Source organism: Kwoniella mangroviensis, chromosome 2, assembly GCF_000507465.2.
Source record: "Kwoniella mangroviensis CBS 8507 chromosome 2, whole genome shotgun sequence".
In the NCBI taxonomy this organism is placed as follows: domain Eukaryota; kingdom Fungi; phylum Basidiomycota; class Tremellomycetes; order Tremellales; family Cryptococcaceae; genus Kwoniella; species Kwoniella mangrovensis.
Genome location: NC_088828.1, coordinates 2119221 through 2142987, shown reverse-complemented (window position 1 = coordinate 2142987; position 23767 = coordinate 2119221). Strand labels below are relative to the sequence as shown.

Below are 23767 nucleotides of genomic sequence, written 5' to 3'. Positions count from 1 at the left end.
GCGGGGGTGATAAGTGAATTCAAGATGATCACTGCTACCTCGTGAGTTTGTGGTCGTTCGCCATCTCATGAACATGGTTAAACGACTGATTGTATCTCTGATGAATATGATATATAGCGAGAAAGATGCCAGTAGATTTGTCAAGAAGTATAAAACCCTCGAAGCTGTGAGTTAGCCGTTTCGATCACCCACAGCCATATCCCTCTTCGCCCTTTTTACCTTCTTGATGTCGTTACTGGGACAAGAGGGTCAAAGCTGAATGTATGTTGTCTTCGTTCCAGGCCCTCGACGCATTTTACAACGATCCTTCATCGGCTAGTCTGAGTAATGGAAGCGGATCTAACAAAGGTCAAGAAAAGAAATTGGGTGAAATATGGGAGAAATACAAAGGTAGGTTTTGCAATTCCATTATCAAGCCGAACCTCCGAACCTCCATCATTGATGACTTATAAATGATTTGGGCTGCTTTGACAGACTCGTCTGATCCTAAATTGGTGAAGATCGACGGAACATTAGCAATCTGTGAAGAGATTGGGGTGGATCCATCAAGTGTGAGTTTGGAGTTTGACGATTTCTGCAACATCTCTCTTTTCTATTTGTTTTACGACAAGAAAGACGAATTCTTTGATGTTCTCTTTACGACCAATATATAAGGATATACATATAGCTGATCATGATTCTACACAAACTCCGTAGGACCCCGTATTATTCTGTCTAGCCGCCGATTTAGGATCCAAGGTGACTGGTGAATGGGAGAAAGAACCTTTTGTTAAAGGTATCGCATCATATCCTGGAAAGTGAGTAGAATCATATGACTTCACGACCTACCAGAAATGTCCTGCTAGGATGATGATCCACCTTACATCATATCTGTTCTCAAACTATCAACGTTTGGTACTGACTCTGCAATGTGGAACTCAAAAGCATCGATTCCCTCTCATCACTGAAGAATTACCTCCCTGCACTTCGTAAGAAGTTGAACACCGATCCTACGTATTTCAAGAAGGTTTATATGCATGCGTTCACTTTGGCCAAAGGACAAGATTTCGGTGCTAGGACATTACAGCTTGATACTGGTGAGTCCATGACTTCATCAACATCTGACTGCCCTCTCTCACATTCAAAGCTTGTCCTTGAGACAAGATCGTCCCAATCGACTTCTTTTGCCTTGATAGCAACTCATAATGAATTACGCTGATCATCCACTTCATCTGACTTACTACCAAAGCCCTAGACTTATGGACTCTCTTCATTCCCCCTGCCTTATCCTCCAACCCATCCGCCCTAGCCCGTTCATCCGACAATCGTTCACCGGAATTTACCGAGGAAGAATTCGACCTCTGGATAGAATTCATGAAGAAAAAGGGAAAAGCAGTCAGTAAAGATACGTGGAGCCTGTTGGTGGATTTCATAAGGACGATTGATAAAGATTTTAAAGATTATGATGATGAAGGTGGGTTCTGGGCTATTGCACTGATCATATTTCTCTTGTGAACCTGGGAAAGATGCTGATGTCGCACTTGACTCGACAATAGGTGCATGGCCATCAACAATAGACGATTATGTAGATTTCGTGAGGACTAGACGTACCTCGAAATAAGGATAGAGTCATTCAAGATTTACTTTTCGCAATTGACCTTTAACCTTTCACCTCGTTCGTTTCTTCTTCAAAATTTGATCTTATCGATCTTATTTCTTACCATTGTTCCTATGTGTACATCAATATATTCTTAATATAGCGGAACTCTTCCGAATTCATGTAAGATAATAATCATACTACCTACAGTGCAGCATATCAATCATGACAAAGAAGTTATGATTTGATTTATATCATGACTTCAACCGAGGTACATCAATTATTGAGGTACAAGAAGTCCGTCTAACATCGAGAATGAAATGAAAATATCATTCTTGTCAACGGATGGTAGATTGCGTCACCACAGTGTATCGACAGAAAAGCAAAGCACACCAATGCATTGTTTTACAGTACCAGAAAACATCGAGCAGCGGATCATTACATTACATACACAGTACATACAGTATCTATAGCACGCACTAAGAACTCCTCAATCTCCTAGCAGCTTCACCCAAAGCATCCATAGCATCTTTCGCCTCCCCCTCCCCTTCTCCATCAATTTCCTCAGAACCCCACCCCAAAGTATATACCAAACTTATACTTCCACATTCACTTGATTCATCTATCAACTTCAATCCGCTTGATGATTTCCTATTCGTATTGTTTTCGTTATCGTTATTTTCATTATCATTATTGTTCGTGTCGTTTTGATTTTCGTTTTTATTGTTATTTGTGCGTTTATTGGTGGTGATTGTATTGATGAACGGATTACTTGTCGATAAAGTAGTGAAAGGCGAAACCTCCCCTACAGGAGGTAACTTATAAGCCGACCTGACAGTAGCTTGACTGAGCTCATGCAAACTCTGCATAGAAGCCGAAGTCCTACTGCTCAGTATAGACAAAGCAATCGAAGCTCTTTCTTCGGGGTTGGCTCTATCCAAACCATCCATCAAAACATCTTCCTCTAGGGCTTTATACGGGGTGGAATCAAATGTGGAATACGATTGTTGATGTACCAAGTCAGGCTTTGGTTTCGAAATCAGATCAGGAGTTGTAGAGCGTGAGTGAATTGCAGAGGCGGGTAAAGAAATATGAGGATTGGAATGATATCTTCTAATCAACCCTTCTCGACCAATCAATTCAGTTGGTTGATCGCAATTATCCATATCCATTTTCTTTATTTCGTTAATTGATCCAAATGTACATTCGCCTTGTCCCTCATGTTCATGTCCTTCATCGGAATCATCTTTCTCTCTTACCGTCATACCTTGTTCCATAGATGTTGAAGGAGTGATCAACTCCGATCCAATCGATATGGACGATTTCGATTTCGCGATCGAGGTGTTATAGTGCACCCCGAATGATTCAGATGATTTTCGAGTTTCAATTTCGACTTCGCTACCTTCATCTTCTTTAGGTATCTGACTGTTCTCCTGGTTCAGTATAGGAACCAACGTCACAGAAGGTTGTTTACGTGGACGAGCGGGCGGTGGCGGTGATTTGGGCATGACTACTTCTTCTATCGGATTATGGCTTGGAGGTGTCCTATATCCCGATTCACCTGAATTTATCTGTGCTTGAGACGATGACAATGACGATGGTAAAAGTGGTTCAGGAGGGACAGGGATCTTATCATCTCTCATCTTCCCTTTCTCCTTCGCTGAAGAAGATAACCAGGTAGAATTTAAAACGCTTTTACCCCATTCACCCTCGTCTTCCTCTCCCAGACCAAAAGTAGATTCCCTAAACCCTTTCAGCTGACTGGAGAATCGCTTGTTCTTTCGTATAGGAACTGTGAAATCTGTCCTGTGACCTGGTAGAGCAGATGTTGTAGAGTTCCGATGGGGGTTAAATACATCTTCAGCCTCGAGATTGTGATTCTGATTATGATTGAGATCGGAGGATGCAGCCGCTGAGACAGGAAAAGACTCGATTGCTCTCCTTCGATCATGTTTGCTGGGTGTGGTTGCCAATACTTCGGATCGTAGTCGATTCTGATTTGGTATTTCAGTTGGACTGGAGGTCAATTGACTTGGTCCTGCGGCGTAAATCCTTGTCATACCCGCTTGAGTTGGCGTGTTAGGTGATCGATCTTCGAAGGAAAACTTTTTCAACAGACCGTTACTGCCCATGTGATGAATATCTCCAGATGATGGACCAGCTATCATCTCCCGGCAAGGGGCATCTAGCAACCTCGATGGAGGAGCTGATAGAGGTGCTTGAGGTAATCTACTTGTAGTCCGCAAAGGTAGTCTGTGTGCTTCATGCTGTTTCTTTCTCGCTGCTGAGATCAAGATCAAGTCGGATTCGGTAAGACCTTGCGCTTTCAATGATGAAAGCCATTGTTCAGGTAAGTCAGATAGGTCTGGAGATACATGCAAATCGTGCTGGTTGCAAGGAAAGCTTCAGCGAGGCTCGTCGTTTTAGCGCGAGAAAGAGATACACTCACACCAACATTAAAAGGCCTACCTATACCTGCATCGCCCTCATCGCCCTCTTCTCCTATCCTATCCACTTTCTCCCAACCATCTTGCCAGTCATTTGTCTTTCTCCCCCTTCCCTTCCTCCATGTACTTCCACCACCACCAGCATTACCCTTCTTACTAGGTGAAGTGTTATCCACATTGCTGTCTGTGTTCCTTCTCATGACACTTCCAACTCTATTCAGTCCCTTTCCTAGCCCCATCAGCAATTGACCCGAAGATCTTTTTCGTCCTAGTGATACATCTTGCTTTTGACCCGAGGCAGAGGTTGACGTCGAAGAAGTAGATGAAGCCATCATGACGTGTTCCGATCTTATAGACTCTGCTTGACCAAAACCCACTTTCTTCTTTTCGGGTGTGAATGACGACGAGATATCGGGAGGAGCGGTCGAGATGGATATAGATGGACTATCAGGTGGTCTAGCCAGCTGAGTCAAAGTGGTAGTAGAGGTATTCTGATTGAGGACTGTCGAGGTTGAATTTGAGTAGTGGTCGTTGCCATATGGGAACGGGTATCCTGAGATGGAAACGGATGAAGAAGCGATAGGTGTAGATGGGGATGATGAGATGATTGATGGTGAGGAGATCGGTGGGATGTTTGACGTGTAGATGGCAGTAGGAGATTGTCGGAGGGGTATGAAATGCGTTGGAGGTGGCTTGGATGATTTGCTGTGTTTCCAAATGGGTTAGCAGAAGAATCAGAGCAATGATAGAGACTAATTGAGTGGGAGCACACCAAATGATCTGGATTCATCTTCCCACACGTCATCCTTCCGAACCCTTGTTGATATACACAAACCCGATCAACTGCAATTTCAATTCGAACAAAAGATAACTTTGTCGTTACTTGGAATAGGGTACACGACAACACGACAAACGGACCTCCCTTCCCCACTTTTACTCACGAGTTTAACTTCAATCCCAGCCCTAATCCCACAGTTGATCCTGGTGCTGGACCTCTGGGTAATCCTGAGAAATCTAGTCCTAGTCCACCAGCAGGCAAAGAAGGTAATGCCTTGTCGCTACTTTTCGAACGGAAGGTGCCGGGCCTTGACATCTTGAAGAGTAGCTGCTGATGTGAGATCGAAAGTGATGATCGGTTGATACCCGTTGCTGATGGGGAAAATCTGATAAGGGGAGTGGGAGTGTGACGATATGGGCTGGGTTTTGAGTGTTGCCTAGGATGGTCAGTGGTGAGTGGTTAGTGATGGGTGATGAGTGATTGATTGTCTATGTGTCTTGTGAGGTATGAGACGAGAGCAGTAAGAGTGAATTGTAAAGGACGTGTATTGGATCAATTGATTGATCTTGATTGATTGATTTGTTTCGATTGTATACATGCTCTTAGTATTCCTTGACCCTGCGCACAGACGCACAGCCCAACACCCAGCCAACACACACGATCACACAAACATCTTTTTGGTCGTTTAGCTCTCCCATCCACCACCGCATTGGTCTCCAACAAGAGAGCGGTGTACGTTGGTCCGACCATTACTGGGGCTAAAGCATAGACTCTCAGTCTCTTTCCATGGTGATACGAACAAGTGCAGTGATCGGGCTGCGGGGACTGAGACTAAAGAACGATAAACAACAACAAACCCAGAGCGAGAAAAGCAATCGCGGTGTGAACGGCAGGTCCGAGCGAACAAAGCTAATTGCAATCAGCCTGGACTTGAGATGCCACATACCCTAAACACCGTGACGCGGACGGAATCAGATATCGGAAATACCTGCTGAACGTGGCGCTTCCTGCCTTATGCCACGCTAGCATCTCGATGACCTCCTCTTGGATTTTTTCAATTTCAACGTTTGAGACAGCAATACGAGCATCTTTGACAACCTCAAAAAAAGCTTGCGATAGCTTATATCATACCACTTAAAACTTGCTGTGACACACTTTCCAAGAACAGCAGATCCAAAATGTAAGCTACTTTCTCAGACGCCGCTTTCAGGAAGATAGCTGACAAGCTCCGTCAACTCTCAGGACCATCTTAGGTATCAACTTTGGTCAATCTTACGCTTCCATTGCCGTTATCGACAAGGCGAGTTGGATCGGTCATTGACACAATTTCAGATATGAATGACTAATGCGCACTCTGATCATGTAGGAAGGACACCCACAATGTATTGCCAACGAAGAAGGTGAGAGGCAAATTGCTTGTGCCATCTCGTACGTCGGTGAACAAGTTGTAAGTCATTCCTTGAAACAATCTGCAAGAGGGTATTACTGACGACTTATTGATGTAACAGTACATCGGTAACGGTGCTAAACCACACTTGGTCAAGAATGGTAAAAACACCATCATGGGATTCAGAAATCTTCTAGGTCACACGTTAGTACAACCTCGTCAGCGAGCGCACTTAACATCCCAAAAGCTAAATGGTTATTTTGTAGTTACGATGAAGTTGACCACACCACCATCTTGACCGCCCCTTTACTCGCCGACTCCCAAACCCCAGCTTACACCGTTGACATCCTTGTTCCCCCTGCTCCTGCTTCCAAATCCGCTTCCAACCCTCGATCAGCAGCTGCTTCCGGTGCAGCTACTCCCAACCCTGCCGCCTTGGAACCTATCCCATCTACCAAAACCATCACCGTCCCAGAAGTCACTTCTCTTTTCCTCTCCACTCTCCTCAATTCCGCTACGGATTTCCTCGGGACGAAACCTTCCGCATGTGTTATCTCAGCTCCAACATGGTTCACTCCTGCTCAACATGATGCTTTGCGAAAGGCTGCCGAAGATGCTGGTATTGCCGTTTTACAAGTTTTAGATGAAGCTGCTGCTGCATTAGTAGGATACAGAGTAGGTCTATCGGAGGAAAGGAAATCAAGAGGTTTGTTAGGTAAACCTGAAGAAGGTGATGCAGGAGAGAATGAAAAGAGGGATAAGAAGGTGGTTGTGTTGGATATGGGTGAAACCAGTTTGGCTATCAGTGTGATCCAAGTTTCAGAAGGTCAATATACCGTCTTGAATAAGGGTAGAGATGATAAATTGGGTGGAAGGGAATTCGATAACTTGGTGAGTATATATCCGTACCATTCCGACAAATGTTTTTCAAGGCTATCTTAGATTATATGGTCCTTCAAAATTTGGAGCAGCAAGCTGACAGACGATCACCATACAGCTCCTCAAACACTTCTCCAAAGAATTCACCAAAAAGACCAAAGTCGCTCTTGACCTACCATGTGGACCTGACGCTTCAGCAGCCGACAAGCGAGCCGATGCCAAGCTCGTCTTAGCTGTTGAACACACCAAAAGATCTTTGTCAGCTTCAAGTGGTGCTGCAACATGTGCTGTCGAGTCGTTGAAAGATGGTTACGACTTGTCTTCATCTATCAACCGATTGAGATTCGACGGATTGGCTTCAGGTGTATACAGACAAGTAGGAAACAAGTTGACTGAAGTTGTCAAAGAAGCTGGATTAGATTTGGCTGAAATTGATGAGATCTTATTGGCTGGTGCATCAACCTTGTTCACTGGATTACAACAACACTTGTCACTCCTTGTTTCACCTACTACCCCTGTAACATCCACCATCGACCCATCCGAGGTAATCGCTATTGGTTGTGCCCTTCAAGCCCTCCATTTAGAAACTTTGGAAGATGGTTTGAAAGTTGATGATGTCCTTGCATCAATTAAAGAGAAAGTTGACGTTACTTCTCAACCTATAGGATTGGTCTTACCTGGACAACAAGGCGATGAACTCGCTGCTGTGATTGTAGATTCAGGTGCACCTTTACCGGTTAGAAGAAGAGTAGCTATTCCCGTAAAAGGTGTGAACGGAAAGGTCGCTTTGGAATTATGGGAAGGTAAACATGAAGTTAAAATTGAGAAAGTTGAAAGACCACCTCTTGAAAAGACCGATGATGATGAGGAGGATGAGGAGGATGAAGAGGAGGAAGATGAAGAAGTGAAAACTCCCATAACTAAGAAAGTCAAAGCTTTAGGTGGAGTTGAAGTAGAGGTAAAAGGTGATAATCAGTTGATCTTGGAGTTTATCGTACAACGAAATGGAGGTTTGAACGTCAAGGCTTGGCAAGAAGGTAGTGAAGCTGCTGCTGATAGCTTCGAGATATAAGTATAGATGACTTCTTACAACGTATACAACGTGTAAAATCTAGATACTTATTACCATTGACTCTTCTTTTCATATCTTTATCTGTGCATACTTTCTTTCAACTTAGATAAATATGAATCTTGCATGGATGTCATTGCATTTCTGCCGTTTGCCTCGACTTTTGCTCTGTACATTGTAGCACTTGCTTCGAAAACATCAACATGCATTGTTCCGTTCGTTCAACATCGTTATTACCGTACCACAGGGGCATGACATACACCATGCCATCTACCTAAGTTTCTTATCTTCGAAATACACCTGATTTGTCCAAGTAAATTTGATCAGCATTAGTTTCATCCCGGCCAAGGGAGTAGATTCCTCATTTTATACTTCCTGCAAACTCACCTTCAAATACCTCATCTGCCATACACCCGCACCTATCAGAACTCCAATCTGTAACAAACTCCACCATACCGCTCTTGAATTGGTCAATTCACTTGCGTCTCTGAATGTAGCTTCGACTTCTCTCATGTATCGCTGTTCTCGCTGGATATCGGCGACTTTATTGTTCAGATCTCGGATCTTGGAAGAGAGAGTCGTGACGTGTGATGAGTCGGCTCTACGATTTTAGAGAGAGAGAGCGATCAAAGTTAGCTGAATCTGAACCTACATATATATATACAAAGGTGAAGGCAAGGAAAAAATGAAGATGATTCTCCCTTTTTCCGTGAGATGAGGATTTTTTGTGGGTATGATATGGATATGGGGTGATAAGAGATGAATATGTTGATCTTCTATTACTCACTCGGCATCAGGTCTTGAGCTCCCCACGTTGATATCCAAATACAATTTAATATGTTGATTCGTCAACCATCCACCGGTGATATTGGAATGTAAACAGATGTTGTGATCCCCTGGCTCATGGGAGGTGAAAGTAAACCTTCCATCGGGTGGTCCACGGGTATTGACTACTACGTGACCTGAGGATAGTTCCTACAGAGGGAAGGAATCGTTAGTCATCTGAGTACATGTGAACGTATAATATCTGTATATTCTTCTCACTCACTTCCACTGCTACGTGTATACCGACGTCTAGGTCCATCCTCCACAAGTTGGCAGGTTCATCCCATATGTAAGCTTTGTAATGACCTAAAGAGCGAAATCCGGTCAATCAGCACAGGTTGTCTGTCAATTCGATAAAGGCGCGAGGCCTATTGAGGATATATCTTCAAAGCTGACGAGACGGCGACATACCTTCTACGATCGTATCGCTCGGCAATTCCTCCATAAAACACCTTTTCTCATTTGATTCGAAGTAGAAGTGTAAAGCCTGATCTCACGTGGATACATAATCAGCTACAAGATCATTCTTGAACATGAACAAAGAAAAAGCGGTAGGGGCAGAGACATACGTTAACCGCTGATATCAGTGGTAAAGCCAATAATGTAGATGATAGCGATAACCTCATATTGCCTTCAATCTCTCTTCTTGCTCCTGGTGTGTCTAGCAATACGATCCCAGTGAACGATGAGATGAAGAGAGAGGTGGAAACGAATGAAGAGAGAAAAGAGAGTTAGTTGCATGTTCGCGTCTTTCAGCGTGCGTAGTGTGTGTGTTCCACGTGGATGCCAGACATCGCCGCTACCGCAACAAAATATATATGCATCAATTGACACCATTCCAATTTGTTCCTTCCAACTCTGCTTCGTTGAACAGACAAACATATCGTGCACCCACTTCTTGGAATATCGGTGGGTACACGCTCGATTCATACGCTCGCCTCAGCACTTCCAACCAAAAAGGAAAAGGATCGGATTGGACGGTCGAGGTGAAAGGATAGTGGTAATCTCCCTTGCAACGAGGATTTCTCATCAAATTACTGCAACCCTGTTCGCCGCTTGGCCATCTATACTTCTCCTTGCCTTCACTCAGTCATTCAATACATCACTGAAAATAATTGCAAAGCCATACATCTCAAATTCAAATCAAGCAGGGATTCTCATTTCAACCTGATCAATTCCATTTCTTCCTCCGCTGTTTGGACGACCATGCCTTCTCCCCCATCCCAAAATCCACCTGTACTCGAATCCAACAATAACGTCGTCCAAACCACCGCCACCGCCCAGCAAAATACCCGAGCGTTACTTAGATCATTGGAGGAGCTACGAGACTCCTTAAGTACGAGGGTGGAACATCTCAGTAATGCCGTAGAGAGGCTGAGAGGCCAGGCGGGCGAGTTGGAAAGAGCGCTCGAAGGGGAAAATGGTGTGCAGAGGGAGGTAAGTCAACTTGTGGATCACTCCTGTTCAACTCTCGAATCAAATACCACGATCTTTCTAGGACATATCAGCTGACATACATGTACATGATGTATAGTTGCGAGATCCAACTAGATCAAGACAACGTGCAAGAGATATTGTAAACGCATATGAGAATCGTGAAAACCCTTCTCCCGTTCCTCCCCCTGCCCCTGCCTCTCTTACAGCTACAGCTGCCACGACATCAACACCTATAAGCAGATCATTATCTCGACCTATTACAAGCGATGAGATACATACTTTGTTAAATCGAGCTTCAGCTTCAGCTCCGGGTTCGGCTTCGAGACCCAATCCAGCGAATGATGTATGGATAATCCGAGCGCAAAATATCGAAGAGAGGATAAGGAGATTGAGTGAGACTGCCAGAGATTTACGATCGAGATCTACCTCATCGATCAATGAGGGAAATACCGAAAGGGATAGACCTGATGATTTACTTAGAGGTGTACTTAATCGAGCTAGGGAATTGAGAGAAGATCAAGATAGGTTAGAAGATGGTATAAGGCGACTATCTATTCCTAGCCCGGAGGATGGAGATGGAAGAGCGAGAACACCTCAGATTGTGTATCCCAATTTGAATAGGAGACAATCCCGTCAGGGGACTACCGGTATGATGTCAATGTCAAGAAGTCGAAGTAGAGGATTAACACCTACGAATATTCGACAAGTTGAAAGACAACCTCCTCCTGAGATCGTTAGATCCGCACCCGTATCGCCAGCTTACACCATCCGTCCTTCACTCGATTCAACCTCTTGTATTGATGTCGCTGCATCACCCGGTCCCGCTTCTGATGGGAATGATAGGAGTGACAATCATATATCACCTTTACCTCTACCTCAACAAGATTCACGACTTATCACAAATCGTATCAACATCCTCAACCAACCTGTACCACCCCGACCTTCCACTCGATTGTCAAATACGGATCTGATGGACATGGCTCGAATTATCGTCGAGGGAATCTCCACTTCCAGCTTGACGGATCACAATCCCCCTTCGACTACAAATAACAATATCACTCCTTTGCACCGCCGAAATGCAAGGAGGGACAGTAGCTTGACATTCAGAGGAAGACGAGTGGAAGCTTCCATGGCTCAGAACCAAGGTCAAGGTGGAACTCAACCTCGATCTCGAAATGATGATGAGGAGATGACGGAAGATGAAGTATTGAGGACTTGGCCGTTCCTAGCTCAGATCTTACAACATCCTTTTACGGCTACTCGCACCACAACCACAGCCAATGGTCAATCGAACAGGACAGGCGCGTCTACTGCTCAGTCTTCAAGGGGTGAATCGCCGATGGAAGAGACGGTCAGACTGATGTTAGATGACAGAGAGCGAAGAGATAGATATAGATCACCTCGACCCGCTGGTTCGTCAGCCTCCAACATTGGAGAAAACGAACGGGGACACAGAAGGAGAAATACCGGTCAATGGTCATCTTCCTGGTCAGCCCGAGATCCGGATACAGAGGATGACTAAGATGGTCGACAGCTCTTAGAAGAACATACAGTGGTAGTTATTGATATGACGACTGATCCGCCTACCGAACAGGTCTTACCTAGATTCCTCGTGACTCAGCCGCAGAGACGATCAACAGAGGAACAAGAGAGGATAAGGGATGATAGAAGACTGGCCAACGAGAGGGTATGGGAAAGTAGGAGGGAATTGGAAAGTATGGGAATAACGGATAGACCTAGTGCCCCCAGATCTAGGGCAAATCCACCTCAACCGAGACAAAGAGATAGAGGTAGATTGACTTCAACTTCGAGCTCGGGCTTGGGATTGGGATTGGGACTCGAACCTGCTCTAGGCGTTGAAGCTGTCACACCAACTCAAGGTATATCGATGGCTGATTTGGAGAATGGTATGGAAGGTGTTATGAGAGCTCTGATCATTGATTCCGATTCGGAAGATGAAACCACCGATGATAGCGAGAGCGACAATTTGAGCGAGAGCGGGAGTGGCAGTGGGGAAGGAACGGTATTTGAAGGTGAGGGTGAGAGAGTTGAAAGAGGGAGCAATCATGGTCAATGTGAGTTGAATATGGCTTTCGCGATATAACAACTGAATTGGAGTTGACGACATTCGCCAATTCCTAGCAACGAACAATACTCGTGCTGCCGATCCTATCAATACTATAATCGATCAGATAATTCCACCTAAAGAGTCTTTCGATACGGATTTACATCTCTGGCCGAGTCATTATAATCTGGTGAGCGCTGGAATCTAGAGCAGAACCAAAAAGGAACCAAAGAGAAAAAATATCAAGTGAAATCGAAAGTTGTCCCTGGACATGAAGCCAGTTTTGGGCTTCAAACAGCTCGAGACCAACAAGATTGGAAGCGGGAAAAAATACGACTCACGACCTCGTTCCATCATTTCATCTGTCCCAATCATTTATATTATCCAACCTCAAATTATAGACCCTTTTCACCCCCCAATCATTCTTTGTATATGAACTCAAGCATTCTCTCAAACTGTATCATATCCTTGCATCTTTCATTCGATATCCTTTCCAGTCTATCCTGCATTGTACATACAGTATTTCACGATTAATGACTTTTCTATCTTTCTCATGTGTATATATGAGCCCTGTTTCATTTGCATATCACACATGTACATGTATATATATATATATGACGAACAGATAGTTTTTGAAATTATATGGTATATTCTATTTTGTAGAGAGCAAGAGATAGTAACAAGCAGGTTCAAAATGTAATCCAAAGATACATGTAACGTTGGATGATAAAAAGACTTCTTTATACATGTTGCGCTATGGCTTAGTCCTCAGCTTCTACGATCCAGTAAGAAGGGGCATCCAATTTCTCATGACCTTTCAAAAAAGGTAGACCAACGATGAAGACGTATTCTAAAGTCTTACCACCGGATTTCTTGATGAGTTCACCAGCGGCTGAGGCTGATCCTCCCGTGGCGATGAGGTCGCTGCGGTAGAGAGGGTTCGTTAATACCTTGATACATGTTATAAGAAATGTTAAGAGCTGGGGTTGTGTGATGATAAGACGATGTAGCGAGCCGAATTGGAAGAATTGGCAAAAATTTGGATATGGATGGTCATAATGATACGTATGATCACCATGATACTCCCAGGCCGAAGAAATATTCTGCCGAGAAGAGAGGGAAGATGGCTAGGTAGAACACGATAACACGACGATACGATCCACTCACTCAATGACAATACATTTCTGACCATCCTTGATAGCTCCACTCTGCATTTCAAACTCATCATGACCGTATTCCTTCGCGTATTTAACGACTTCCAGATTTCCAGGTAATTTACCACCTTTTCTAACTGGGACAAAGGCGCATCCCAATCTCATGGCGATGATTGGACCCAGGAGGAATCCTCGAGCGTCCAAACCTACAATGACATCTGGTCGTTCGGCGTTGGTGGTGATGATGTGGTGTAGGAGATGGGTGATAAGTGTTTCGAAAGCTACGGGATCACGGAGGATTGGGAAGATGTCGAGGAATGTCACTCCCTATATGACATATCACAGCACGTATCAATACCAGTATCAACATCCGGGTAGTTGGGAGGATATATAAATTGAGAAACGTGTGATGGATAGATAAGGCGGACATGGACATACCTTCTTGGGGAAATCTGGGTGAACACCAAGTAATGATTTGAGGTAAGTGACGTCGGACATTGTTTGTGGTTGATGGATCTGGATCAGGATATTAGATGAAGCAGAGAAAGAGATAGATAGATGAGTGAGTTGTAGATACTTGTAGATCCCAGTTCTGTCAGAGACCCGAGAAACCTGTAAACAAAAAAAAAATTGCTGTTATCAAAATGAAAATGAAAATGGCGTCAATTAAACGAGATCGAGCGAGAGCCATGTGGGAGAGATGGGGATGGCCGGCGGGGAGGACCGTGCGCAAGTAAGTCTTCACTCGCTTAACCTAATTTGCAGGTGACTGACCAGACCAGATACAATAGGCGGTTGATCATCTCAATGCATCAAATCGGGAGAACATGTATCACTGTACACCTGATATCAATAGCAGACTAGACTCCTTAGCAGATGTAAGGAATCGTGATAAGACCAATCCTTACACTGATATGAGTGAGCTCCACAATTATCTGCCATTCGAACATGACCCAATCAGTCTTCATTACTAGAGCAAAAGGTAGCGAACAAGACCATCTACATCGATACATAGTTTAATCATACATATGATATATATCGACAACAGGAATTCTTTTCACCCATCAAAAGCTCATGATCACCCTATGTATCATCAAAGTGTTTTCGAAAGTCTATTGTAAAGTGGCAAAAGAAGAAACCGGAATTATCTTCTTTCCTTCACATCTTCTCCTCGCTCCGTACCAACACAATCTTTTGGTTCAGGTCGAGGTCTGCTTTGCATTCGCTTTCTCGGTATTAGCACAATAGGCTCTCTGTAATAACAAAACTCGGGCTATTCCCTCCACCCATACCATACATAAGCATCGTCTCTAAATGGCATGGAAGACTTACAGGCGGATCTTCAATCTCTGGATACCCATATCTCCTATTCAACCAAAAAAGGACACCCCAAAGTACATGCCAACATATTCTCTCTAATCAAGGAGATGAGCAGGGGGCAGTGAAGAACGTGTATGTGGCTATGGGTGTGAGGATAGTCCATAAGATGAATTCGAAATTTTCAAAGGTCGTTTCGTACATATTGAACTCGTTTTTTCGTCGGTGGCGATTCGTTCAGCAAGGGGTATTGCGATGTTGAAATGACAGTAGGAATTGACATCGTTGATCAGTCTCTCTACATTGCATATGGTATATATATCTTTGTTCAACGAGGCCTTCTTGGTAGACCGGTAGATATACAAGATATATAGTTCGAGTTTTTGGGAAATAAAGTTCAATGGTTGTAGTCGTAAGCTGCTTCAATTACAGATAGTATACCCCCGTTCTCATCGCCTCTAAACGATCAATATTCACCTTGCCCCTACTTTGTACAATCCTCATAGGTAGCCTCTTTCAGTATACCGCATCATGGCAAAGGGTAGATACATATAATATCAACTGTAAATACAAAAACATATGTACATCAACAAACAGAATATTATCGTCTAATCATATCATTTCCATTAGGTGTACCATATCCTTCATCCTCTTCATCATCCTCTTCATCATGTCCATTATGAGTTCCATTCGTCTTAGTAGTAGTGAGTCCGTATTCTTCTTCTTCTTCCTCGTTGGCATCGTCTTGCGAATCCTTTCGATGTAAACTAGTCATACTCCTAGCTAAAGATTTTTCCAACTTCTTTTCGCCCTGCTTCTTAACCCTTAACGAGATTGCATTGCGTAAAGCCTCGACATAAGTTTCATATTTGAATATCTCCGTATGGATATAATGCGATTTCGCTTTCCAATTTTCTCTCGCTTTGGTATGATTTTTAGATCCTGATGTGTACTATGTTTCCCAACAACAAAAGATCAGTAAAATCGTAATACAACAACGCTAGGAAAAGCATGGTTCCAGTATTACAATAAAATATAAAACATGATGACTCACAAGTTTGTTCATCGGTTCTTCAATCGCCTTATGACCCTCCAATTCATCAACCAACGCTCTAACATAGCTCTGTAGAGCTTCTAATTGAGATTCCTCATCAAGTGGTGAAGGCATCGTAGCAGGTGGAGGAGGTTTCCAATCATTTATATAAATCTTATCATTCGGATTTGACAAATTGTGATAGTTATGATTATTTCTCCTACCATAGGTCGAGACGTTCAACTTTGATAAATTACTTCTTCCACTTTTCACACTAGCTCTATCATCATCGTCGTCACGTTGTCGCTGTTCGCCCTCTGTGGATGATATTCTATTCCAACCATATTCCATATTTGATACACCACCTTGTAAAGGTTGTCTAGATTTCCTTGCTGCCCAATAATTGCACGCTGATACCCATTCCGAGACCAAGTCTTCCGTACCAGCTTGGAAGAAGCTCGTTTCTCCCGATGGAGTGGCAAGCGAAAAGCAATAAGGTCGATTGGCATTATACCCCGGTTTAGGTAATGCTACTGACATGGTGTGCATTAGACTGATTTGACCATTTGCGTTGGCATTTTCCTACCATACCACAGGTTTCCATTGAAACATCAGTAAGATTCATTTCCTCGACTTATCATCAGATGAGTGATAAGGTGAATCAGACTCACAAGCCAATTTCCACCACCTACTGACCCACCCATGAATCCTCCTCCTCCTTTCTCACCAAAAGTGAACATGTACAATTCCCCTTTGGAAATGACCACGAAGAACTGTTTCCAATCGTTCTTCTTTGCTCTCTTATTTACTGCTTCCCAGTACAGTTTCCTGGATAACAGACCTTCTTTAGCCCATGGTGCACCAAGTAAAGCCAATTCGTCATCATCCATATCTTCCGTCGTATCGTCGCTGGTTTGTGAATCGAGACTGCGGATCTCATCGTCCTGTTCGCGAATCACCGTATGCGATAGATTAGAGGCGAATCCCAAAGTAGGCGCAAAAGAACCGAGACCCTAAATAAATCAAATCAGGTGAGCTGACTATACCCATCATTGATTTAGACAGACTTTGATCGCTCACCTCGTTGATGGAAGTAGCGTAAGAAGGGGTCGGACTAAGTCTCCCATCTGAAGCTGACCATTGTGATCCATAAGGATTGTTCAACAATCCCTGCATTCCTCTTATACTACCTCTCTTCAACGCATTTACTCTATCCGAGGGACTTCTAACCGTTCGACTCCTATCGAATGGTCCATTACTCGATATAGAAATCATCGATTGTCGATTCGCATTCGCGCCTTGATTGCCTGAAATAGGTAATAAGATCCTATCATTTTTCACACTTGCGTATATCTCCCTCAGGGCATTCTCAGCCTCAACCTCCCAAGCTTTGTTATAGTTGAATGAGCTGACTGTTGTTGAACTTCCCCGAGTCTTCGTTTCTATCCCGTTGGTCCCGATCGACGATGTACTGTCCGTTCGAGGTGGTCCAGCATTGACAACGACAGGTGCAGAAGCACTTCGTTGAGTTGAAGGTGGGTTTGCAGGTGTCTTTGCTCTGACCATGACAAATGAAGGAGCCATAGAAGCATTCGAACCGAATCCTAACTTCATACTACTACTGTCGTCCCTGATCAAGTCAGGTGTAGAAGATCTATCTCCAGCTGGCATACTCTCGTGTATCGCTCGCATGACGTTACGGACGAAATCGGTCCTTGACATATGTTTGTTCAATTCAGCAATGTGTAGATCGGTGTTAAGCATGAGCATTGCCGCTGTGACTGTGTGGACAACACCAGGTGTACCATAGACGGTCGAAGGGTTACACTCGAAATATCGAGTTGAGAACCCTTCAATGATTCGGTCGATTTCTTGAGATTCAGCTTTTAAGTGAAGTTTCTGACATAAATCCCTACAAGCTATGTAAGCCACAGCATATCGCGATAAATCCTTTCGCAAGCTAGCTCACCTGAAAGAATCGACCAAAGTCTGTCCTTTCATATCAAAGTACTGCATGTAGTACTTTAGAGTAATCGCATTGACAGCTCGTCTATTGATCGATCAGCACTGGTCATACACAGTAGTGATGCTAAACTCACGGTCCTCCCAGGAACTCCGCTACCTTCTCACCGGGTACACTAACAAAATTATCTTCCAGGAATTCACAGGCCAGTCGTCGACCTTTCTCCTTCTCATCCTCTTCATGTGTTGTCCTGGGTGTTTCAGGAGGAGTGTTGACCACTTCCAGCTGATCATCCTTGCTCAACTCGTTGGTGCTATACGTAGGAGCACTCATCATCCTTGGAGTCTGTTTACCCCACGGCGAACTATTGATGAAAGATGACTTGGCCAATCCTTCGCTTGTCAGATTCAACGGCGAGATTGTCGAGCTCTCCTGTTGTTTAGGGCTAGATACCAATTTGACTGACGATGGGACCAATGGTGATCCACCTTCGTCAGATGATTTCTTATTTCTTGATAAAGATGGTGAACGGTTGGGTGAAGGTACAGTTGAATGAACAGGTGATTTAGATGTCGATGATTTCCTGCCTGACCATCTACTTGAAGATCGCGATATAGCATGCTGATTAGGCATCAAACTCGAATCGCCATTGAGAGAAGCGTTGGGTGAAGGTGAAGATGTCGTACGTTTAGCTACCACCCTCTCGAGTTGAGGAGGTTCGCTGGGTAAAGAGCTAGTCCGCTGGTTAGGTATAGGCGATAGATGCCTAGTGGTGTTTTTGATAGAAGCTGTTCTGCCCAATTCGGTAGGGAATCTGTTTTTTATTGGTTCTCGAGCAGTCTCCGTAGATATTGTCCTATTTCTTGCCAGTCTTGGACTATCTGGAGGTAAACCCAATTCTTTAGCAGGCTCCGTCTGCCCTATATTGGCTAACATCCCCGCCATATCGGACTTGAAAGTGTGAACAGCCTGTGTAGCGGGAGAAGCTGAGGGTTTGAGGGAAGGTTCGTTTGTAGGGGGACTATCATCGTACGCTGCACTCGCTGGTTGGCGAGAGTGCCCCGATGCTCTCAGAGACGTACTAGGAGTCCGTCGTGGTCCATCTTCAGGTTCTATCACCGCTGGCAGAGGTTTGTCCGTACTAAGGTTACTGGTGCCAGATACTGTCCGATCCTTCGTGGGTGTAACGGAATCTCGCCCATCGTACACTGGACTGGGTTGACGTCGAGTTTGAACGGTAGAAGCGGATACAGAACGAGATGATGTAGGAGGAATGGTATTCGCATTAAAGGCGTCAAATGTGGATCCGGGTGGACTGGGTGCTTTGCGTCGATTGGCGGCGTAGGCGGATGGGACGGGAGGAACGGGCGGACGTGGACTCTGGTCGTCGGGGAAGCGAGATGAAGTAGCGGAAGGAGGTGTGGTGGGAGGCTACGATGTGTCAACTTCACAAAGGGGAAATTTTTAAATGAGGCGCAGAGACTTACTAGATGATGATCCTTCGATGAACCAAACATCTTTCCAAATACACCTCTAGCCTTATTTCTCATACTCTACTCTGAAATTAGCTGGATGTGGTCTGAAGTGTTTAGATATCGATTTGAGCTCACCTTAAAACCCTCCTCCGACGATTGGGTTCTACTCCTGCCCACCCCACCTATCGTACCTGACCCTTCAGCAATGACAGCCATCTGATTTCCTCCCAACATATTCCCATATCTTTGCCAATGTTCATTATCCACTTTCGGACTCGTTCCTGATCGTTCCCTGTTCATTGACGTTGTAGACGACTCAGCTTGCGAAGTTGTCGTCGAAGTATTGATATTGGAGTTCTTGATTGAATTCGACACACTTGGTCTACGATTGGTACTCCCCTTCCTGATCGGTGTAGTAGTAGTCGCAAGTCCAGCTGAAGAAGGTGTAGTGTTTTCATCGATTTTTGTCGATGTCGTTGTCGATTTAGCTTCCTTGGCCTTTCTCACTAAAGTCGCCAAATCAGGTGATGATGCTGTACCGGGCGAACGGAATATCGATCTTCGCTTGGGAGCCATCGAACTTTGCTTTGGTATTGGTTTTTCACCCAACTCGGCTGTGTGTATGTGCGTATGTGCGTGTGAGGAAAGGGGAGAAGCAGAATGATATTCGGGAGAGGAAATGAAAGTAAGAATTGCGAGATTCAAGAGACATAACGTGCAAAGTCAGCTTTTCCTTTCTTTAACCTGTTTCACGGTAGTAGCAGTAGTAGTGTGATTTGAAAGGTATCATGTAGAAAGGTGTATATACATGAGATACCATATATAACGAAAGGAGGTGTTTTGGGAGGAGGAAAACGACTAACCATCAATACCCAAAGATTTACTTGCTCTCCTCCTAGATGGTGTTGTCGTATCGCTATATCCACTACTTTGATATCCACTATCATTCGTCATCTGAGATGCTCGCCTATTATGTCTTCTCTCAGTACCTATCGTAGATGGTGTAGGAGGCATAACACCTATATTACTGTTCTTCTTGGTTGGACTTGATGGACTTTCCATTAATATACCTAATCCTCTATTTTTCAAGTTGTTCAAATCATCTTCGAAGCTCGTTTTCTCAATTGGCAAAGGAGCATTCGGATCATTGTACTTCTTCAGATTCGTATTCGCATTGGGCTCATTATCATCTTCACCTATTCGACTTCCAGCAGATAAGAACAACGTTGATTTAGGATCTAACAGAGCTGCTTCAAAGTCCGCTTCTGATCTCTTCAACGAACGGTTCGACGAGGTTGATGGTCGATGAGGCAGATTTGGTGACGGTGCTCTGTCAGGAGCGAGATTGGGTGGACGGATAGAAGAGGAGGATAGGGTCGGTGTAGTCAAAGAGGGTGATTTCATCTTGATTCGCTGTTGCTGTTGCTATTGCTGTTGATGATATTACAGACAAGGCCAAGGGGTTCTTTGCGACTGTGTTCCTGCGTTTGTATTCCTCCCCGATGCTTTCCCTCCTTGCGGGACTCGTATTGATGATTAATTATCGCTACCAGCAGACCAGCGGGGTACCTGTCATATGTTGTCTGTCATATCAATTGTATATGCTCGATAGCAATGATCCTCCTGGTGCATTGAGTAGTGGTCTGAGCGCGTCCTTTGAGTGTCTTATGGCCGGATAAGAATAACGAGAGATCCGTGCGGCGATGTCCGTTTGTTATTGTGCATCTGCATCTGAACCCGTCGATCACTCAACTAAGGTTAATTAGTCAATTGGTCGAATTTATTTAACTTGTGCTTTTATGCATCCAACTACCACAGCTAAATCACAGTATAACGTTAAGATGGTACAGTATATATAGCAAGTTATGACATCTCGCTCATCTACACGCACCCCGTCTCCAACCTCTTCACCGACTATCAACCCCGTATCACCCTTATCTCCCATCTCTCCTTGGCCCCCTATTCCTCCAAGCGACGACTCAGCCAGCCAAAAACCTCAAGATGATTTGCCGAATTCTGTCGATGTGTACTCCAGTATAGCTATACTAGGTACATACCTTTTATTCGCCTTGTATCTCTTTTGGGCTTTCTCACCTGGAGACAGTAGCTGGACGAGCTGGTTGCCCGATAGGTAAGTGGTAAGATCTAATAGTGAGGGGTCATCGGATGGCTAACATGTTATTGTGTTTTAGACAATGGAGTATCGTAGTCCCGTGCTGGCTCATGATGGTCGTACTACTTACATACTGGTCTTATGCTGCTCTGACGATATATAGAACACCGGATTGGAATTCGATAAACTGTATAACAGGTCAGTAATCGCCATATCACTTGGCCGAAAGTTCGACGTTGAGACCGAACTATCGTGTAATAGATCCATATGCAGGTATACCACCGATGGCATTTAGCTATCCAGCGACGGACGAAACGTCCAGTGAGGATGGACAGAGGAAACCTTACTATTGGGATGCAGTAGGGGATAAAGCGAGTTCTCAAGCTGTGGATCTATCTATAGACTTGGTGAACAGAGTGTTATATCCACCTAGGAACAGGAGTGCCGCATAATCGGGGAGTGGTTGTACGGTACTCATAGGCAATATGTATTATACTTTGATAAGACAGCTAAGGACTATTACTCTATGTTTTAATTCGACTAATAAAAGCCATTTTGTTTTCTCCAGATATGTCACTTAAATCATTGATTTAATCATTCTGTCTGCCATCCAACAAACCCCTTCTTTCCTCTTCTGTTCCATTCTCTTTCCTTCCCCAGCATTTCAATCCCTTCAGCCCTTTCCAGATCTTCTCCCCAGCCAAGTCCCTATATCGGTAGAAGATGGGTTTACGAGAATCCAAACGATCAGGTCGAATTCGACATCGTGAGTCGACCAATGTGGTGAGAGAGAAGAACAGCGCGAGGAGGGTACATAATGCTGATGAGGCGGATATCACTGTGTGAAGGTCATGATTTCAGCTGATCTTTTGGTAAACACTTTTGATCGATGGGTGTTAAGCTTACTGAACATGATGATCACTGCAAGAGCACATGATGTCAGCCAGTCGAGACGACACACTGCGGCAATTACACTCTTTTAATCATTATGCTTACTTTGTAAACGAGCTGCGTTTTCTACACTCTGACCCCCAATGATAGCTCCTGTCATCATACCTACATCACCGGACACGCGATTTGTGAGTATAAGAAGATGCCTAAAGTCATCGAGGGGAGGTTCGACTCACCGGGTATCGAAATCAGACCAATGACACTGTCAAATGGCCATTATTCCGATATTAGCGTAATGTGCCACTGTGAAACTTTGTCTTGGAATTGGACCTGTACAAAACTCACCTCATCTGATTGACGGTAGGTAACAAAGCCAATTTCAAAGCCTCTTTTCCAACAGGTTTACAAGCTTCGAACCTGCTCGCTCCGAACGCAAGGTAGGTCTCTACTTTATCCTTGTTCTCTGAGAACTCCTTGTGGACAGTATTAAGAGCGATCCCAATTGCCGATATGGCATTGCCTAGTATCATACCAATTATAGGTACTATCACATTGATGATCCTCTCAAATCAGCTTCACACATACTTTGTCAAATCAAGTCGATATAGGACAAGATTGGAGGGGGGTTGACCTCACCATATTGATCAGGTTTCCAGAATGGATTTTGGGACATTGCGAATCTCGTGCCTATCACTGAGATTGGTACGGTACCACTTAACATTGATGCGAGGATTAGGGGGAACTAAGACGAGAATTATCTGTTATTAGCTGGAAATTTGCCCCTGGGAGAACTAATATTTTGTAGTATATGTACATACCATATTACTGAACCTTCTCTTCGACTTGTTATAAGTAGCTTCAAAGGCACCCAAGACATTCAGTAGAGCTAGGAGGTACCGATGAAAGCACTTGTCAATTTCCATTAATTGCAAACCCATGAATCGGGCACTCTCAAAAGAAGGAAGAGCCCATGTTAGTCGTCTTGAATAGCTCACCTGCAATACCAAACACCCCCCATATGTTATTGCTAGCAAATACCTTATCCAGTATCAAACCCATCACGCTCAATTGCAAGACGCATCTTCCTGCAGCTACCATCAGGGATCCTCCTATTCCCAGCCCTAGTACGAGGGAGAGAAGGGAATCGAATAGGATGAATAGGAGTCCGATCAGGACGTTTGTCCATGTTAAGGTCGGTGAGGATGATTCGAACATTGTTCTCCAGCTTCGGTGATGATTATATACAGGTCGAAGTTGATCTATACGAGTATGTCTCGAGATAAGAACTACTAAAAACATCTCGTTAATGACGTTTGTGGTGTCGGTCGATAAATGTCCGATGATCACCAAGCGGACAT

At 44.2% G+C, this 23767-nt stretch overlaps 10 protein-coding genes across 10 annotated transcripts; 5 read left to right on the top strand and 5 right to left on the bottom strand.

Annotated features, from left to right (window-relative positions):
• Window positions 1–24: 24 nt before the first annotated feature.
• I203_107664 (uncharacterized protein) lies at window positions 25–1600 on the top strand (the record flags this gene model as incomplete). The annotated part of the gene is made up of 8 exons (XM_019145737.1): window positions 25–41; window positions 118–166; window positions 282–390; window positions 475–551; window positions 697–797; window positions 925–1076; window positions 1229–1453; window positions 1536–1600. 8 exons carry the CDS (start codon window positions 25–27, stop codon window positions 1598–1600), a joined length of 795 nt encoding a protein of 264 aa, XP_019005556.1.
• Window positions 1601–2055: 455 nt separating this feature from the next.
• On the bottom strand, window positions 2056–5116 carry I203_107663 (uncharacterized protein; the record flags this gene model as incomplete). Its single annotated transcript, XM_019145736.1, has 3 exons — window positions 2056–3963; window positions 4026–4728; window positions 4965–5116. 3 exons carry the CDS (start codon window positions 5114–5116, stop codon window positions 2056–2058), a joined length of 2763 nt encoding a protein of 920 aa, XP_019005555.1.
• A 718-nt stretch (window positions 5117–5834) lies between these two features.
• I203_107662 (uncharacterized protein) lies at window positions 5835–8139 on the top strand (the record flags this gene model as incomplete). Its single annotated transcript, XM_065518233.1, has 7 exons — window positions 5835–5866; window positions 6044–6101; window positions 6168–6248; window positions 6310–6392; window positions 6455–6867; window positions 6919–7079; window positions 7186–8139. 7 exons carry the CDS (start codon window positions 5835–5837, stop codon window positions 8137–8139), a joined length of 1782 nt encoding a protein of 593 aa, XP_065372963.1.
• A 267-nt stretch (window positions 8140–8406) lies between these two features.
• On the bottom strand, window positions 8407–9587 carry I203_107661 (uncharacterized protein; the record flags this gene model as incomplete). The annotated part of the gene is made up of 6 exons (XM_019145734.1): window positions 8407–8436; window positions 8524–8737; window positions 8924–9111; window positions 9185–9267; window positions 9373–9448; window positions 9531–9587. 6 exons carry the CDS (start codon window positions 9585–9587, stop codon window positions 8407–8409), a joined length of 648 nt encoding a protein of 215 aa, XP_019005553.1.
• Window positions 9588–10167: 580 nt separating this feature from the next.
• Window positions 10168–11920, top strand: I203_107660 (uncharacterized protein; the record flags this gene model as incomplete). Its single annotated transcript, XM_019145733.1, has 2 exons — window positions 10168–10398; window positions 10496–11920. 2 exons carry the CDS (start codon window positions 10168–10170, stop codon window positions 11918–11920), a joined length of 1656 nt encoding a protein of 551 aa, XP_019005552.1.
• Window positions 11921–11965: 45 nt separating this feature from the next.
• I203_107659 (uncharacterized protein) lies at window positions 11966–12671 on the top strand (the record flags this gene model as incomplete). Its single annotated transcript, XM_019145732.1, has 2 exons — window positions 11966–12473; window positions 12541–12671. The coding sequence occupies 2 exons, from the start codon at window positions 11966–11968 to the stop codon at window positions 12669–12671; spliced, it is 639 nt and encodes a 212-aa protein (XP_019005551.1).
• Window positions 12672–13224: 553 nt separating this feature from the next.
• Window positions 13225–14115, bottom strand: I203_107658 (adenine phosphoribosyltransferase; the record flags this gene model as incomplete). The annotated part of the gene is made up of 3 exons (XM_019145731.1): window positions 13225–13387; window positions 13631–13944; window positions 14056–14115. The coding sequence occupies 3 exons, from the start codon at window positions 14113–14115 to the stop codon at window positions 13225–13227; spliced, it is 537 nt and encodes a 178-aa protein (XP_019005550.1).
• A 1420-nt stretch (window positions 14116–15535) lies between these two features.
• Window positions 15536–20809, bottom strand: I203_107657 (uncharacterized protein; the record flags this gene model as incomplete). Its single annotated transcript, XM_065518232.1, has 9 exons — window positions 15536–15886; window positions 15989–16549; window positions 16639–16980; window positions 17048–17879; window positions 17937–18017; window positions 18067–19361; window positions 19418–19483; window positions 19541–20019; window positions 20269–20809. The coding sequence occupies 9 exons, from the start codon at window positions 20807–20809 to the stop codon at window positions 15536–15538; spliced, it is 4548 nt and encodes a 1515-aa protein (XP_065372962.1).
• Window positions 20810–21270: 461 nt separating this feature from the next.
• On the top strand, window positions 21271–21970 carry I203_107656 (uncharacterized protein; the record flags this gene model as incomplete). Its single annotated transcript, XM_019145729.1, has 3 exons — window positions 21271–21536; window positions 21598–21716; window positions 21780–21970. 3 exons carry the CDS (start codon window positions 21271–21273, stop codon window positions 21968–21970), a joined length of 576 nt encoding a protein of 191 aa, XP_019005548.1.
• Window positions 21971–22108: 138 nt separating this feature from the next.
• On the bottom strand, window positions 22109–23624 carry I203_107655 (uncharacterized protein; the record flags this gene model as incomplete). Its single annotated transcript, XM_019145728.1, has 8 exons — window positions 22109–22356; window positions 22425–22439; window positions 22515–22574; window positions 22646–22671; window positions 22755–22953; window positions 23046–23151; window positions 23228–23295; window positions 23405–23624. The coding sequence occupies 8 exons, from the start codon at window positions 23622–23624 to the stop codon at window positions 22109–22111; spliced, it is 942 nt and encodes a 313-aa protein (XP_019005547.1).
• Window positions 23625–23767: the final 143 nt, after the last annotated feature.